The 19362-nt window shown below is 32.7% G+C and overlaps 1 protein-coding gene across 1 annotated transcript in view; it reads right to left on the reverse strand.

Moving 5' to 3' along the window:
* Smp_004730 (voltage-dependent calcium channel) overlaps nt 1-19362 on the reverse strand; it is a gene marked incomplete at both ends in the record, with an annotated part of 129847 nt that overhangs the window by 21250 nt on the left and 89235 nt on the right. The window contains 5 exons of the mRNA XM_018796213.1: nt 3452-3637; nt 5453-5542; nt 7256-7414; nt 15527-15691; nt 17235-17436. Of these exons, the coding sequence (XP_018650448.1) occupies nt 3452-3637; nt 5453-5542; nt 7256-7414; nt 15527-15691; nt 17235-17436 (802 nt within the window). The remainder of the gene's footprint in view (nt 1-3451; nt 3638-5452; nt 5543-7255; nt 7415-15526; nt 15692-17234; nt 17437-19362) is intronic.

Genomic DNA, 19362 nt, shown 5'->3' on the forward strand with positions numbered 1-19362 from the left:
ACAGTAGGCTTCAATGTACGCTAGGAGGAAGCAATGTCCTGAAATGCAACACAACGAGCATCTACCAAATCACGCTTGAATGAAAAGGTCTGGAAGAGATTGAAACGTTTACGTATCTGGACAGCGTCGTCGATAAACAAGGAGGATGTGGTGCGGATGTGAAGACATGGATTGGCGAAACAAGGGCAGGATTGCTACAATTGAAGAACATCTAAAACTCCAAACAACTGTCAGCCGACATCAAAGTCGGATTCTTTAATACAAACTTCAAGACAGTTCTATTGTACAGAGCTGAAACTTGCAGAACTACTACAAACATCATCAAGAAGGTACATGTATTTATGAACAGTTTGTACTCAAGATGCTCGAGATCCATTGACCAGACATCATCAACGAGAACCTTTTATGGCAGAGAACAAATCAGCCTCCAGTTGAAGAGGAACTTAGGAGTAGACGCTGGAGGTGGGTAGGTCACACACTGCGTAAACCACCAGACCACATTACGAAGCGATCCTTAACTTGGAATCCTGAAGGCGAAAGAAGGAGAGCACAGATTTAAATAGGTTATATTATTGATGGTAAATTATTCTTTTTAAATTTGTATATAACGTATCTAGCAGATGTATACTAAGGTTCATTAAAGTTTGAGCATATTAGAATTCAACGTCTCATATGTACTTAGGAAAAATTTGTTCTCACATTATATCTACACTGGAAATATCCAGTTATTATCTAGAGTCAGTTAGTCAGTTAGCGATAAAGTAGGACCATGCACATATATGCATCGGTTCAAGTTTCCACACCTTATCAGCACAACAAGATAAACACCAAATTCATAGAAGTAGTCACTTCAATGGTAGTAATATATAAAAGAAAGATTATGTATAAGGATATAGTACAGGATTTCTGTCTCAGTGGTAGTCTCACAGTACATGCTACCAATACCAGTACGAATGCTAAGCTAACACGAAAATTACTCACAAAAATGTTGTGTGTGACTGACATCAAGCACTTTTTCCTTGGGAACTACGATCACGCTCTCAAGTCACTAAGACCAACGCTAACCCAATTTCATTTTCAGGTACTTCCAGAACAACTCTTCCATAGTGTGGGCAACCGGGAAGTGATAACTACCTTAATACATCCAACAGCACTCAAGATCACAGTATTATCCGGAGTGATATGACTTACATTCTTTTTCTATTATATACACTTTTCCTTGTCTTCTGGTATGCTTAGTTGACACAATGTTTTTCATGTGTTAATTCATTTTTGTATTAGTCGTTTCCATATTTCCATTGAAGATTAGGACTGCAATTGATCAGTCTCATATTGACTTAGATACATTCTGCGCAGATTGCCTTGATAATGCCTTAAATCACAAGCATTATAAGCAGAGATGGATGGTGGGTAGCAGTGCAATACAGGATATGCGTTTCGTCATACTTTAGGACTCACCAGCTTAATGTGTCTGCTTCCCAGAGTTAGTCCTCACTCAGGGACTCGAACCAAATACTGTTCGCTTCAAACGCCATCATTTGTGACTTCAGGCATTATCGGGACAATTCGCACATGATGTATATGATGCGCATGTGTCAATATCAGACTGATTAATTGCAGTCCTAAACATCAAATGGGAAGGTTCAAACAATCAATGCAAAAATGAGTTAGAACTTCAGCCTATTGCACAAACTAGTGGTTATCAGGACTCAGTAGCTCAACAGATAACGTGATATCGTTTGAAGAGACTAGTACTTGAATCGAGTTCCAGGGTGAAGATGAAATGTGGGATTCAGGTACATTCAGCTAACGAGTCCCAAAGCGGAACGAAATGTACATCCTGAATCCCACTGCTAGCCGCCATCACTCTCCGGTTATAAGATCAGTGTATAAATAAACTGTTTGAAATGTATTAGGCTAATAAAATAAATAGACTTGATCGTTCCATTCCATCATCTAAATTTATCAAATTGATCAACTGTTTAAAACTGTATATTTAATTCATGACGGAATATTTTCATAATAATATATTTTATAAGTCTATATGACGTAGTATGATAGCATTATATTTTATATAAGCTGTACAAACTTTCACCATATTACTGATGTAACAGACGCCTAAAGTTGTCGAGAACTTTTTATCGTAACGAACGACTAGCGTGTCATAATCAAGAAATTGCCACTACAAAAGTAAGAAATTAATTTATGTGTGTTGATTTCAACTCGCGATACTTGCAACAGATTTTCTATGACTCCAAACAATAATTTAAACATTAGAGTAGTCTCTTAATCTACTGAACTTAAAGTGCTACATGTATAAGCTGAAGAAAAAGAAGCAGTTAAGAATCTTTTCTCAAATGTCTAACGAACATACAAACTTCGAGCAGTGAAGTTCAACTGTATCGCAGATGAGTCAGTTATCCACTGAGTCCAATAAAAAACGGTTCTGCAACACCAGAAATTGCTCGCAGCTAGAAATTTAATCATTGAAAGCCACACTAATAGTTTGAAGTTTTCACAGTCACAGAGAGACCTAAATACTCTTGGTCCAACCTCTGTTGAGGTTGTGGATGTGGATTGCTGAGTAACCCCATTCTATTACAAAAAAGGATCCCATCACTTGCTGGTTTTCAACGCTTATCTTATTACTATCGATCTGTGATATAAACCATGAAATTCAACAATCTCTACAAAGCTGCATTTTGTCTACTCACTAAATTCACTCTTATTCAGAACAGGAAAAGTTTCTGACGTTATTCCAACGGACACAGAATCAAGCCTAAACAAATGAAGTATGATATATTTTGCTCATTTTACCACGTTTATGTTGTCCATTTCACATGTATCAGGTTTAACACTATCTATGTTACAATATATAGATGTATTATTTTTAAAGTAAGCTGATTTGAATTCACTTTGTATTACTTGCTTGAATCTTCCCATTGATGATTAGGACTGCAACTGGTCAGTCTCTTATTGGCATATGTGCATACTGTGCATATTGCCTCGATATAGCCTTATTTTACAAGCGTTGTAAACAAAAATGGATAGTGGCTAGCAGTGGAATCCAGTTTGACGCGATTTCGTCCTATTTGGGACTCGTCAGCTAGATGTACCTGCATCTCACAGTTGATGTTCACTCTGAGACTCAAACACATTACCTTTCACTTCAAACACTATCGCGTTATCCACTCAGCTACTGAGTCCTGATAGCCACTTGCTTGTGCAATGAGTGGAAGTCTAAATTCACTTAGTATTACTTGTTTGAATCTTCCCATTGATGTTTAGGACTGCAATTGATCAGTTTCTTATTGGCATACGTGCATACTGTCTGAGTTTTTTTCTACAATTGATTAATGAGAAGCATCCTGAAATTAACAAACAACTGTTATACTGATATATACATGACAATAATAATATTAATAACAATGTTAAGTACTTCATTTCATACCTGCATACCAACAATACAGTAGATAAAAAATAGCATTGTAATCAATAAACAAACATATGGTAAAGCTTTAATGGATTGAATAAATGTCCATAAAATAATACGTATACTATAACCCTGACGTAATAATTTAATTAAACGTGCTGCACGAAAAAGTCGTAGAAATCCTAAACTCAAAAATGCTGATTCCTGAAAAAATAAAACAAAATACAATAAGAAATTCATTTAACTGTTTATAATAGGTTCAGCTTATCAACTTGAGGATCGGATAAAAAATTTTCAAAATGAAAAGTTTCATTTCTGGAGTAATTCAAGATGTTAAATTAACATTTATTTATTTTCATATAGTTGAAATCATGAGTCAATTGAAGCTAGACCACCATGGAAAACCTGGATCTACTGGATGACCGTTTTGTCCTGTTTTGGGACGGTTGCTCAATTCCGTGGATTGGTTGAAGTTAGACATTAACATCGTTGGATGCCGGCTCAGTGGTCCAGTGGTTAAGCGCTCGCGTGCGAGACGGGACGGTGGATGCACACAAAATCCCCTTCTGATTTATTTATTTATTTAAACACATAAATATTGGTACAAGAGGGCATCAAACATAGATTCGCCATATAAATCATTCGATTTGTGTGAGGGCCGGGATACTGCCTAGACGCTCAGACCGAAACAGGTGGTTTTATTAGGGGGCCACATCCGAAGCCTTTGACCTGAAGGTCTAATCCACAAGGCATTGGGGCAACGTTTGGAGATGAAGTCCCATGGTAGCCGTTGACCAACAATAGGTTCATATGCTATTAGTTTCCTTAGTATCCTGGAGCTAATATACACTGTTGGCTTGGAATCAGTGGTTTCCAATAACCCCTGTTAAAGTATCGGATATTCGCTTTTCGTCCTCTCAATTTCGTAAACAACAATCCCCGCTGCGAGAAGGCAGTGAGTAGGACTTCCCTGGCAGTGGTTATAAGCTCGTGGCCATGTGAGAGCATTTTGAGAAGGAGCTGACTCTCCCCACTCTCGGGCGTAACAGGTCATTTGGGGGCAATTAACATTAGATGAGTAAACATTTTTATTTGATTGACCGATCTGAAATATAAGTTTTACTAAGTGTTCTATGCTATGAAGTATATAAAGTGATTGTAAAGCATAGTACACAAGCAATATTCAGTTACAAGTAATGACCAATAAAGCTTAGTTGTAGATTGGATTGAAAAAAAATATTTGTAAAGGAATAATGTTGACATTATCGGTTAACATGTCACTGACCGATAAGTATTGAATATAGAGTAATAGTATTTATTGTCTCCAGTTTTAAGAGTCATCGAAAACTTAGTTGTAGGAACCGAAATTCCAAGCAAATAGATTAAACACATTTATTATATGCAAACTGACGAAGATATGACTGACCTTATTCAAATGAAAAACTAGGTAATCATTTACTGATTAGTGTATCATTCTTTAAGTCTCATTGAAAAGAATGAATGCTGTTGGTAAGATACAATAGTAAGTGAAGTATCTTAAATGATTTAATAATTAAACTACACTGGACTGGTGAAATAAACGAGATATTTATTTATTAAAACCAAATAAAATATCAAATATTTCTATTGAAGAAAACCCTTCCCCCTTACACTACTTGACAGTTTCATCGGTAAACTATTCTGGTTTCATGGCGCTAATTAGCTAATCTGAATACTGCAGCTTTGTAATCTACGTCTGTGAAAATAATGTCAGTGAAACATTGATGGGAAAACGAAACTGAAGTGGAATATATTTGACAGTCTAGTGTGAAAAGTTTTCAGTTATTAACTGTTATCAACTATGACAATTTATCCATAGGGGTTTAAACTATAACACCTATACACATAAGTGATACTGTTGTAAATGAACACTCAGATAGGGACAACCAATTTATTTAAATATTCGAATTTCATCAATTAAGTCACACAACACATATTTACTGAACTACATTTATCATTTCCATTCGAAAATAACAATACACTTACTTGTAATTCAGAAACTAATACATCAGTAATACTTCCTATAACTGTAATAAAATCAAAAATATTCCAACGATCACGGAAATAATTCTGAAAAAAATGAAAAGATAAATTAAAGGTATGATATCAAACTAAATGATTGATTAAACAATTAAAGCGATCTGCTTGAATATCTTGGTCACCTGTTCCCACCATCTAGATGTTTCAACAACTTATCTGTTTTTGGGTTTTTATGAAATGTTTACGACCTTTACTGTACAACTTACAAAAAAGTACAATCAGAGACATTATAATAGCTGGTAGTGTAGTGAATAGAACAGTAGTTGGGGACAATCAAATGTATTCAAGCAAAAATTACAGACTATCTCACTAACTTTGATAACCATACAATGAACAGTTAATTTGCAAAATTACTTCCAATTGTCTTAATCTTCACTGTTACTTCTGCAAATATTAGTTCATCTTCTCTAATTTCATTATTTATGCATTTTTCTACCAATTGCGCCTCATTTCAGTTCTTTCCTTATTGGTCTTCTGCCAAAATACATTATATGTCTGACCATCACCATACACTACTTAGATGGATATAAGTAGACCACACCACAGTAGTATACATTGAAAAGAATGAACATTATTCATATGTTGATTCTTGAACTGCTAACATCTAACTGTCCATTATTCAATATGTTATCGTCAGGATTAATCAAGAAATATATATATATATATATATATATATATATATATATATATATATATATAGTTTCTTAATTGAATGATGTAATCAGAATAACCAATTGCTTAGATTCCCTAATAGCTAATTAACAGCTTGTTAAAATCATAAGTTTATCTTATTTAGAAACATTCTGAAACAACATTAAATATCCTAGCGGCCTGCTTGAATATCTGGGCTACCTGTTTCTGCTCTCTAGGTATTTCAACAAGTTATCTAATTTTGATTATTTTAATACATCATTATGGCTATTATTCGCATAACCTATTCAGATGCGTTTCTGGAAAGTGTACAAATTTTCGTTGTATAGGTTACAAAGACCCAATCAAAGATATCGTTGTTGCTGGCAATGTGCAGTGAAAAGAATGTACATTATTTAGATGTCGATTGACTGGACTGTTAACTTTTAATTGGTGATTACCCAATATTTGTCGTCAGGATCGATCAAGAAGTAAGAAACGGGAACTTGTTGAAATACATTGTTCTGAGAATTCTATACTGTACCAAAAATATATTGAATAAAGCTAATATTAATAATAATAATAATAATGAATGCATAATTATCAAGTATAACAAGTATCCCTTTCTCTTTTTATTGTACTATTAACATTAGATATGCTGTTATCTATTAAGAGGTTTAAATCACTTTGTTAAGATCTCCCAATATTTATTTGTAATCAATGAATTTGTTGAAGATAAACGATAGAATATCGAATCAATTGAAATTTGATCGGATCATTTATGTGTTTATTCAACTTTATATTTAAGCGTTTAGTAAGTTAACAACATGTGAATGAGGATTTGTTTTGATTGTAGTGACTTTAACAGTTGAATTCATGAATTGATCTAAACTAGACCACCATTGAAAACCTGAAAGAATTGGAAGGATTCGAGTCTTGCGTGTGCAATCGTGAATGCGCGCTGATGAGGAGTTGTAAAATGATTTCATTTTTTTAAAAATAGTTCTCGATCAATTATTGAATATAAAATTAAGAAAAAAAGACAACTAATCTAAACGAGAGTAAGGGGTATAAAGAAAACGAAAAAACACCAGATTATACAATACTACATACCTTTGGTCCAAATGCCATAATTTTCAGCATACATTCCACAGAGAACATAACAGTGAAAGCAGAATTGAAATACAATAGTGTATTACAATAATTATGATAAGCTTGTTGTTCAGTATCAACGGAAGCAGTAAAATATGTCTTTTGTTCTTGACGATGATACTGTTAATTGAAAACAACAGTACAAAAAGTTAGATGACCATTTGATTAGTAAAGTGTGTATATGTTGCTTAGCTTTCTAACATTTCACTGAATGGATTTCTGAAGATTGCTTTAATTTCACGATTTTATTCACTATAGATTGATTACAGTTCGGATATTCTTATAAAATATGAAGTACTGGATTCTTTAGTAATGCACTCCTACAACCCCAACAAGGATGGAAATAAAGACCTTTAGTTCTCGCGGTGTACGCTTATCTATTAGAATTACTGGGTTGGGGTCCAATGGTATAATTTAAACTTCAATCACTCCATGAAATACCATAACTATGATCTTTGTAAATTTATAGGTTGTACTAAATGCCTAACTTGTTTAAACATTTTGAAATAGATTCCTAAATATTATTTTTAGGTCTTTATTGTCAAACAATCCATATTCTATTAAAGTCTAATTGAATTTTGTACCAGTAATATATTTTGTTTTAATGAATTATACCATGAACTACTCTATGGTTTTTAGTGAACAGGTTTAGTAATTAACTTAGTTATATACTCTCATTGTTCATGTCTTTTCTTCAAGTTAAGTGAAGAATTTCCAGAAGCAGAGTAACCAATTCAATCTACAATCAGTTTACATTTAAATATAGATTTAATCTGTTAACTTGTGAGGTGAAAGTCAGTCAGTTAGTAGTAAGAGTCTATCCAAACAGAAACCAACTGGCAGAAAGCAAAGATACACGAAATTAACAAATCCCACTATGGAGATATTTTGCAAATAAATTTAGACAATGATTTGACATCAGTGAATTAAGCCCCCTTTAATCTGAAGTAAGTGTTGATAATGTCAAGTTTCACATTTTAACATATGGTTCAAAAAGCCAAGTATTACTACAAACATTTACCTGAGCTACAAGCCTTTTCCATCAAATTCAAAATGAATTTCAGAATGATATCAAATAAAAGTAATGTTGACCATGCATTTAATTGAAAACAACAAATCTCATCTAAGTTCAGTCCTACTGTGGTGTATGTCATTTATATCACTACACATAAGTAGTATATGATACGAATCCGAAGTGGAATGTCTGGCAACAGAAGGTTGAGAAAATTGAATCGAAGAGAACAAAAAAATAGAGTACCGTAACAACAATGAAGCAACGACGAGTTTTGAGACAATTGATGGAGAATTCGCAAATGAATTATTTAATATATGGTTTCCACAATTTACGAAAGAACTTTGTATTATATATATATAAGCTTAACTATTTCTAATTGATTACATAATGTCAAACTAGAATCATCAATCAATAACGAATAAGTTGTGTGTTTCGGGCTGATGAAGTTAAGAATTACAGTTTTTATTTAGTTGAAAAGAAAGTAACGAAATACAATGAATTCATCTTGTTCTTCAAATATTCTTGTCCTTGCTTTATTTAAATTTTTGGTCAGAAGGGGTTTTGTGAAAATTTCAGTATTTTCATAGTTGAAATCATGAGTCAATTGAAGCTAGACCACCATGGAAGTTACACACTAACACCGTTGGGTGCCGGCTCAGTGGTCTATCGGTTAAGTGCTCTGGCGCGAGACTAGTAGGTCGTGGGTTCGAATCTCGCGTGGTGGGATCGCAGATGCTTACTGCTAAGGAGTCCCATAACAGGACGAAACGGCCGCCCCGTGCTTTTAGGTTTTTCATGGTGGTCTAGCTTCGATTGACTCATGATTTCAATTATTTAAATTTGTTAATGAAACCTATTCCATGAATTCTCTCTTTGTATTGAGATTTTGGAATCAAGTTAACCGGTTTGTAATATATTTATAGATAATGAGTCTACATAGGAATCATGCATTGATTTTTAGGTTAAGAGTAAGTCCTAGCCATAAGCTTGCCTTTTCCATCTCTATAAATATATGCAACTAATTGAAAAGAGAAACATTTAATAGATATGCTATTGATTATTCATAATAACTGGCGTTTCAGGAAATATCTACTATGACTTGCAAATGTATATCATCTATAAGTTTATAATGTTATTTATGCTTTCTAACAAACTAAATGATCTGTCATTTAGACTCCATAAATATACATTTGGTTGCTATATGACAACTAATTTTATTTATTATTATTATTTTCAAAAAAAAAAACAAAAAAAAATCAAACGAAATGATTAATACGTTGGGGAGCCATTTTTTTTCAATGAAAAAAATAGTTTCAAACTCAACAGTTTAACCAGTTACCAGTTAATGACTAGAAGTAGTTAAAAAAAAGGGAAAGTTATTTGTTTTTTTAGTTACTAACTATTATGATGTACTTTTTAAAAAAAATCTAAATTACCTGTTGATTTATAGAACATGGTATTTATGATCAGTTGTATTAGCATTAGAGTTTACATTATAGAATGACGTTGGTTAGACAAATGTTGAATACTAGGAAGTATTGTAAAACTATATTATGATAGCATAAGACTACTCAATAGTGTTTATGTACAAATTCCACCGGTTATTAAAAAAAAATGACAACTATGTCTGTAGAAAAATGGTTAATATTTACACCACTGAGTTGACATAAAATGGCTTAAAACTCAATTTATTTGTGATATTTTGTAAATGCTTCCTAAAACTATTGTTGGTTGATCTCTTTATTTTATAGTGGAAATCATGAGTCAATTGAAGCTAGACCACCATGGAAAAACTGAAAGCACTGGACGGCCGTTTCATCTTATTATGGAAACCCTCAGCAGTGAGTATCCACGATTCTGACTCGCGAGATTCGAACCTAGGACTTATCAGTCTCGCGCGCAAGCGCTTAACCTCTAAACCACTGAACCGGCATCCAACGGTGTCTATGTATAACTTCAACCAATCCACAAAGTTGAGCAACCGTCCACCATTGTTTTCAGTGAGTTACTATCTCACAACAGACGTGGTTGAAATCAATTGGTGGCTGCTTCTCATTAAAACTCCGGGAAATACCTCTTGAATCTAGTCACTAAGGAGCTCATTGGTATAGGGGTTAAGCGCTCGCGCGCCAGACTGATAGGTCCTGGATTCGAATCTCGCGAGGCAGGATCGTGGATGCTCACTGATGAGGGGTCCCACAACAGGACGAAACGGCCGTCCAGTGCTTTCGAGATTTCTATGGTGGTCTAGCAATAATTGACTCATGAGTTCAACTTTATAAAATTACTAAAATCCCCACAAGACCTACTTCTGATGATTGCTTTATACCCAACATGTTTGAATTCTATAAGTCATGGCTTCTCACCAGAACTCTGAGAATTAATAATAATAATTTCACTTCTTTGATTGTTAAAACTAGTTTGACAGGTTATATCCTTGACTTTTCAGCTATTCGACTCTAGGAAACGATTGGATATAAATACAATTAAGTGTATAATAATCTTAATGAGTTGAAACCCGATGACATGTCTTAAAGTACAAAAACCAGTAACAACCTATCCTTTCCTATTTATTATTCAGAATTAAGTTTTATATAACCTGAATAATTCCGTTATGATAAAATGAAAAATTAATTTAAGGAAATATTTATGATTGGTAATTGTTATATCCCGACGAGAATTATGGATGGTAACTTTTGAGAATTATTTAGGGATCAATATGATACGTATATTTTTACTGTGATTGTTAAGTAGCTAAACTATGAATATTCATGTTCCTCCCATTATAAGTTTTATTTTGACCCACAGACTATCATTATACGATTTACCATTGTTGAGTTATTCGCAGTCTATTAATTACAGTCTTCCACATTCACATCCATTTTTGTCCAAATCTTAAACAAATGTTGTTTTCTATTTAATGGTACAATATGATCTGTTTGGTTTGTATATAAACCCAGTATTTTCGAAAAACATTATTCATACTACAGAGACTGAGATTGGTGTTCTGAACTCAACAGGTAGGGAGGGCTAAGGAAAAAGAAGGACCGATAAGGACTCTAGACTGTTCGTACGGGTTTACATGTCATTGGTCCGGTTGATAAGTCGCTGTTCTCTTATTGGTAACACCAATACTTTATATATGAATAGGTCACAAGGCCACAAGTTATATCAGTAATTTCTTGTTAGACTTTACATTGACAGATATAAATATTTGCACAGAACGTTTAAACCAATGTAATAACTGGGATTCTAATACAACTATATAAATTACTGGATAAAATTGATGATAATGATAATAATTATTATACTATGGGATTAAACATGCATATTTAATTAGGAAAATTTATGTATAGAGTAGATTAATAATAAAATGAATGAATAATTAACAAGCTACGTGGATAATGTGTAAAAGGAGATTGAGAATAACGGTAATATTAAAAAACATAAAGTATGATAAGAAGAGTTGACATTCATCATTTTCCAACTAAAATGACTACAAGAGGGTTTTTTGTGGAGATTTTTAGTAATTTTATTATATACGCGCACTGCTGAGGAGTCCCACAATAGGACGAAACGGCCGTCCAGTACTTTCAGGTTTTCAACGATTGTCTAGCTTCAATTGACTCATGATTTCAACTATATGTAAATAAAATGATGATAGGTGTGACATAATGTTTGATGAATCGCTTAGAAGTGAAACGATCTAAACGAAAGATTTCTTTGTTGTTGTATAGATACATTTGATTGGGAAATTCTAGTGACTATTACTTTAACTGTATATAATAAACATTGACGTACAATCTTTAGAAGGTTTATTATTACCTTATACATAATGCTAAATTTTTGCTTATTTTATATTCTGTATCTACTTGATAAAACAATATTAAACTTTTATTGAATTAACATCGTCTTGTATTTAACCACTGGAGATAATACTTCTGAAGGTTACGTTATTCTTGCCATGTTTTTCTCTTTTTTTTTGTTGTTATCTTTACAGAAAGGGTTAAATTTAAAAATCCACTTGGAAGTAACAACACAATTAGTAGATGAAATGAATAATGCAACTAATACTTGTTGGTGTTAATAAATCAATGGATTGAAGTATCAAATCATAGAATTGATAGATTTCATCATATAATATAAAAGAATAGACGTAATTTTAATAAGAGGTCCAGTATTGATTACATTAACTTAAATATAAAATGAATATTACAATCATGCAGCAACGAAAATAAGTCGAAAGTTTTGAGAGAGAAAACACAATAGTGATCTTGTCTAAGGCTGTTTATTTCGCTGATCAATATATGGAGACTGATTGTATAAATGTCCTATGTATAAAAAGGTTAGGTTAGTTAAGATGGAAGACAGTGGATTCAACATATACAAAAGAGATACGTGTAAATCATGAACTAAATGTTTGAAATCTTGTTGATAATTTGAAAGGCTTTGTTTATGTCCACTTGACGTTTCGTGTTAACTAGATGAGAAAGATAAAGCGGTTGTCTAACCTTAACTGTCTCCTAATTATTCATTTAGGATAATGTTCAGAAATTTAGTGTTTAACTTGCCTAACTATAGACATGAAATAACTGACTTCACAGGTCAACTAAATGGTTTAATTCATTTAAAAAAGACAATGTAAGGAAGTATATACTTATTTCTTGTCATAATGGAAATTTTAGATACGCCATATACATAGGTTTAACAAAATCTTTCCTACCCGTCGAGTCGTCTGTAAGCCGTAATTTCTGAAATATAAGTTTCTGATGTGTTGTGATTAACTTTCCTTTTATCTTGGACGTAAATTATCTGTAGGATGTTGAGTTTTGATTCATTTTCGGTAATGCCAAGTACGATGAAGGAGGTAACTAGGATTTATTCATTAGTTTCATAGAAGCAAATAAGTTTGGCATTATGCGTTAGATCCCTCACTTGATTTATTGAGTACCGGAGAAGTATAGTAAATAAGTTTATTGACTCATAGATGACGATATCCTACATATAATTTTTTTAACGTTCGGTTAAATTGTTATATTGAGATGTCTAAGATTCAGACACTATTATTCCATTCATCCTCTGATGTAAAGAGGAAAAATGGATGAATATTGTTAAGCCTTTTTTAGGAACAATAATCTTATGGATTACACTTACAAATGATATAAAAGTGTCATCCATGTAGTGGTTATAAAATACTAATTAGTTTATTTCTATTTTAAGTAAACAGCTCTTCAGTTTTATCAAAAAATTGCTTGCATGAAATAGGCTCAGTGGTTATGTTACTGATAGCATGTCCAGTTGCCTGCAAAATTCATTATCAAACCTAAAGTGTACATTCATCGTATACCTGATAACTGACTCTATCAGTGTAGAAAAAAATGAGCCACAGTTATCATGTTCTCTTTTCAGTAAGTTTATTGCATATGAGATGCACGTTTCCTAGGTAGCAGACATTAGGGAGAAAACATATTACGTCTAGAGAGATATATATTCAGTCCTATCTACTGACTTTATATTTTGTAGAAAGAAATCATAGGAGTTCTTTACATTAACTCTTAAAGCTTTATTTTCACTTTGGTTTCAGGATCTATATTAGATGTTTCATTTGGGATTAACAGTTGAAATTAGTCATATTTAAAACTATTCAAAAAAATGAACAGATTTTATGCATCTTAAGTAATTTATACAATCTTGCTGGGTTTTTTTTTCTTCTCCTGTAGGTCTTATGATATATTTATGTGTATCAATTTGTTTAAAACTATACTCCTTGATGAATATGTTAATCAGATTTATTATAAGATTGACGTGTTTTGAAAGAACTGTCTTTTCTGTTTTCAAACATTCTACTTCAGTGATTTTATACTCATCTTACAACCAATTTTGATTATGGTTAATTTTGGTTGAGCCATTTTGATTAACTTACTTAACAGACAATGTTATTCGAATAGTAACAATTTGTTTATTTCTTTGTACTGTTATGATCACTAGACCACATGACAGATTTAAGTTAAAATGTTGATTGCTTAAATATCACTTAATGATTTATTATCTTGCCCATGTACATATGTACTCAAATCCTATTAATAACTTTTGTTTCACCTTGCTTTGCCTATTTTTTCACTCAAACATACATAATTCGCCTCTGCCTCGAATTCTATTGATGTGCTCATAGCTTTGTAATCTGAGTTATCCGCTAATAAACTGTAGCTGCCGCTACTCATTGCATTCTGATTTCAAACACCGTTGGGATCTATATAATACAAGGGTAATTGATTAACGAAGTCAAGTCAATACATGTTCACATATTTCCTTGTATACACAATACTTTGTAACTACAAAATACTTTCAGTCCTCAAACTTAATTTTTTAAAAATCAACAACAGTTTTAAATGAATTGAATAACAGAATACAAGTTTTAATGTGAATAGGATTTTATGGTCTTATGAATTATATAATATATTTTAACTAAATTAAAAATGGTCTTAACTATATGAGCAAAGATGGATAGTGGCTAGCAGTGGAATCCAGGACGCGTGTTTCGTCTTATTTGGGACTCGTCAGATGAATGTACCTGCATCTCAGAGTTGATGTTCACTCTGGAACTCGAATCTAGTAATAGTGACTTCGAACGATATCACGTTATCTATTTAGCTACTGAATCCAGATAACCACTCACTTGTGCAATGAGTTGAAGTTTTAACTCATTTTTGCATTGATTGTTTGAATCTTCCCATTAATGTTTAGGACTGCAACTGGTCAGTCTCTTATTGGCATATGTTCCTACTGTGCGTATTGCATATATGTATATCAGTCTAAAATATGTTTTATAGTTTCAAATAAAAATAAAAATAAATCCGGTGAGGCCATAATTTACGGACGACCTTTGAGTGACACTAAATCGACCTTGAAAGTGCCCAACTAATAATTAGGACCAAATGGGGGTTATAGACCAGTGTGAGGAATTTAAATTATGATTAACAGTTGATGGTTAATGCTAGAGATTAGATTTACGGTTTTCATCACGAACTAACATCAGCTATAACGTTAAAACCCTATTTAGCCAAGTAAGTGAGTGAATTTCGCAGCGAAATCATAGCCATGTTATCTTATACGTGATGGGTTTGTCCATAAATTATAGTCTCGCTATAAATCCTTCACACTTACAACAAACATATGATACACAATTAGTATTTCTTTTAAGAACAGGTCAAATTTACCTTCATCATTAAAATTAAAGTATTGATCGCAATCATAACCATGATGTAATATTCAAATGGTGTCGAAACAACAAGGCGCCATACTCGATATTTCAATGAATGTCTATCTTTTGGCATATAACGACATAATGGTCGAGCATTAATAGCAAAATCGATACAACGTTTCTGAAATATAAATAGGGCAAAAAAAATCATATTTTCTTTGCTATAGAGAAAGGTAACCAATTATTTACCGGCTACTTTATATGCTAGTCAAATGAACGACTTTAATCTTTGAAAATTATATAAAGTTTAATAAAATACAAATTAGTAATTTATTTGATGGTAATTTCAATTTTCTCAAATATTAATTAGTCTTAGATGGATGGTGGTTAACAGTGAAATCCAGGACTTACGTTTTTGTTTTATTTTAGACTCTTCAGTTAGATGTACCTGCATTCCATAGTTGATGTTCACTCCGTAAATCGAATACAGTTTCAAACGCTATCACGTTATCAAGTTAGCCACTGAGTCCACATAACCACTAGTTTGTGCAATGGGCTGAAGTTTTAACTCATTTTCGCATTGATTGTTTGAATCTTCCCATTGATATTTGTGACTGCAATTGATCAGTCTCATATTGAGATATGTGCATCATGTGAGAATTGTGTCGATATTGTCCGGCGTCACAAGTGGTGGCATTTGAAGCGAACAGTATTTGGTTCTAGTGGCTGAGTAAACACTAACTCTGGGATGCAGGCACGTTCAGCTGACTAGTCCTGAAGTATGACGAAACGCATCTCTTGTATTGCACTGCTACCCAACATCCATCTCTGCTTATAATATTTGTGATTTAGGGCGATATCGAGGCAATCTGCACAGGATGTATATAAGCCAATATGAGACTGATCAATTGTAGTCCTAATCTTCAATGGAATCATTCAAACGACCAATACAAAAATAAACTAATCATTCTTAGTTTTTAGTAATATTTTATAAAGAAAACTAAAAAGTTGTTTTTTAGGTAGAAAAACATCTAAAATTCTTCTATAATTTAAAAGAGATAGAATTTTACACTCTAAATACTAATCCTTGTTCTACCTAATGTATATCCCAACGTTGAATTTATATATATAGGTAGATATAGATAGATAGATAGATATATCCTGATTCATATCAGAAGGGGTTTTGTGGATATTATAGCAATTTTATTAGTTGAGATCATGAACCAATTGGAGCTAGACCACTATCTCGAGTGGTGGGATCGTGGGTACGCACTGCTGAGGAGTCCCACACTAGGACGAAACGGCCATCCAGTGCTTCCAGGTTTTCCATGGTGGTCTAGCTTCAATTGATTCATGATCTGAACTATTAAAATATCTTGATTCGTTTGAATTACATCAACTGACATCTTTATAAAGAAGAACATTCCAAAGTTAAGATTCGGTTTTAGGTAAGTGAGAAATTTTAGTCAACTGAAAGAATCGCTCAAAATTTGACCAAAAGTTAAAGACAGAATATAAGAAGTGATAAAATTCTGATTGCATGAAAAAAATATGCTCCATGTTTCATGTTGTCTTCAAACATACGAAATACAGGGAATCGTTATGTATGTTAACGCCATTTCGCATCGGTTTATCTAAATGTCCCCCCCCAAAAAAAATTTCAATTTCATTACCAAAATGTACATAATAAATTATTTTATTCAAAATAAAAATATACTACTTACTTGATTTTTATCTAAATCTAATTCAATCAATTCATTTTCACCTTGATTTTGAAAAGTAATAATAATAAGTGCAACAAAAATATTTACAAAGAAGAATGGAAATACAATAAAGAAGACTACATAGAAAATAGCCATTTCTTGACGAAAATCTGGTGATGGACCACGATCAGCAACTGTTGAATCAATAGAATTTTTAAGTACTCTAATATAAGGGAAGAAAAAAAAAGCCAAGAATACATAAACGGTGTTAAAATGTTTGTTATGTTTAGTAGAGAAATAAAATGTTGACGATATTATTGAATAAAATAGTAACATCAATCAAATATATAACTGTTGAAAAACACAACATTGAGAAAAGTCTATCTCTTTAGTGTTGTTTGCTCGTATCTTCCCATTGTTGCTTAAGTGTGTAATTGTTCAGTCTCTTGTTGGGATATATGCATCCTATGCGGACTGCCTTGATATTGCCTCAAGTCACAAGCTTTATAAACAAAGATGGATAATGGCTAGCAGTGAAATCTAGGACGCTAGTTTTGTCTTATTTGGGACTCATCAAGAAGGTGGCTATCAGGACTCAGTAGCTGAGAGGATAACGCGATGGCGTTCGAAGCGAATGGTACTGGATTCGAGTTCCGGAGTGAACATCGACTCCGAGATGCTTGTACATCCAGCTGACAAGTCTCAAATAGGACGAAACGCGCGTCCTGAATTCCACTGCTAGCCACTATCCATCTTTACTTATTGAGAAAAATAGTTTTAACAAGGATTGGCTTTAGCTTTATGGAATGAAGTAGGATAGATCTACAACTTTACATAGTACTAAATCCAATGATTTTGAGGTAGGAATCAAATAGATTTCGAAAGAATCTATATTAAGGCTGATGTAGTAAATCCGCTAGTAGTTTTGAGACAAGAGAGTCAAAGGAGAGATTCAACGATAAAGAAGCACTATAAACAAAAAAGATAAAATCAAGACTTGTTAACATATGTTAATTTGACTTTAGACTTCTTTCCTAAATTCTCTTATGCTAATCTTTACCATTGGACAGAAATTGTACTGTGTAGGTTTTGCCAGTCGACTAAATTTAGAAGTATGAATCAGTGAATTACAACTCAACTACCCAAAGTTGTTCTCTTCACTCTAATACCTGTATTTTTCCGGTATATGTGTCTCTAATATTGGCCAAGACAATATATATATCTAATGTTTCCTTGTTCCCAGTGATTTTGTAGTTTGTGTCAGTTTGTAATAAAATATTCTCTTAAATTTTATCGGATCCTAACAAAACAAAATAGAATACACAACATGTATTTTTAAATATTTATGATTGGAATTCACACATCTAAATCAAAAAATTAGGAAGTAGAAAATAGATGAAAAGCTGAACAAAGTGTTAAATTTTTATTCTTGTGAGCTACAATTTTTCACTATTTCAGAATCTGTCATACGGCACTCGGTGTTTGAGTGTTGAGGAATTCTATTAAATGTCAAATGTTAACCGAAAAAGAAAAACATTTTGTTGGTAAATGTCATTCACAAAGCTATTTCTATTAAAGTAAGGTTACTTACTTGAACATTTTTGGAACTAGACAACATTAAAATGTTTTTCATATGTAACCAACTGTACCCCACTCAAATAACTAGCAGCCTGCCTAAACATCTGGGCTACCTGTTCTTGTCATCTAAATATTTCAACAACTTATCTAATTTTGTTTGTTTTAATATATCATTATAGCTGTTAGTCGCATAACCTATTCAAGTGAGTTTCTGAAAAGTGTACAACCTTACGAAAGGTCTAATCTGAGATATCGTGGTTGCTGGCAATATGCAACGAAAATAATGTACATCAGTTAGACGTCGAATAACTAGACCATTAACTTCTAACTGGAAATCACTCAATATTTGTCGTCAGGATCGATCAATAAGTAAGAAACGGTAACATGTTGAAATACTTTGTGCTAAAAATTCTATATTGTAGCTAAATATCCTAGTAAGTGATTTAAAATATATAAATAATCACTTGCTTTTATTACGATTTATATATTTACAATATACAATTCTCAGAACAAAAGATTTCAACAAGTTTCCTTGTCTTATTTCTTGATTAATCCTGACGATAACATATTG

Source organism: Schistosoma mansoni, chromosome 2 (assembly GCF_000237925.1).
Source record: "Schistosoma mansoni strain Puerto Rico chromosome 2, complete genome".
In the NCBI taxonomy this organism is placed as follows: domain Eukaryota; kingdom Metazoa; phylum Platyhelminthes; class Trematoda; order Strigeidida; family Schistosomatidae; genus Schistosoma; species Schistosoma mansoni.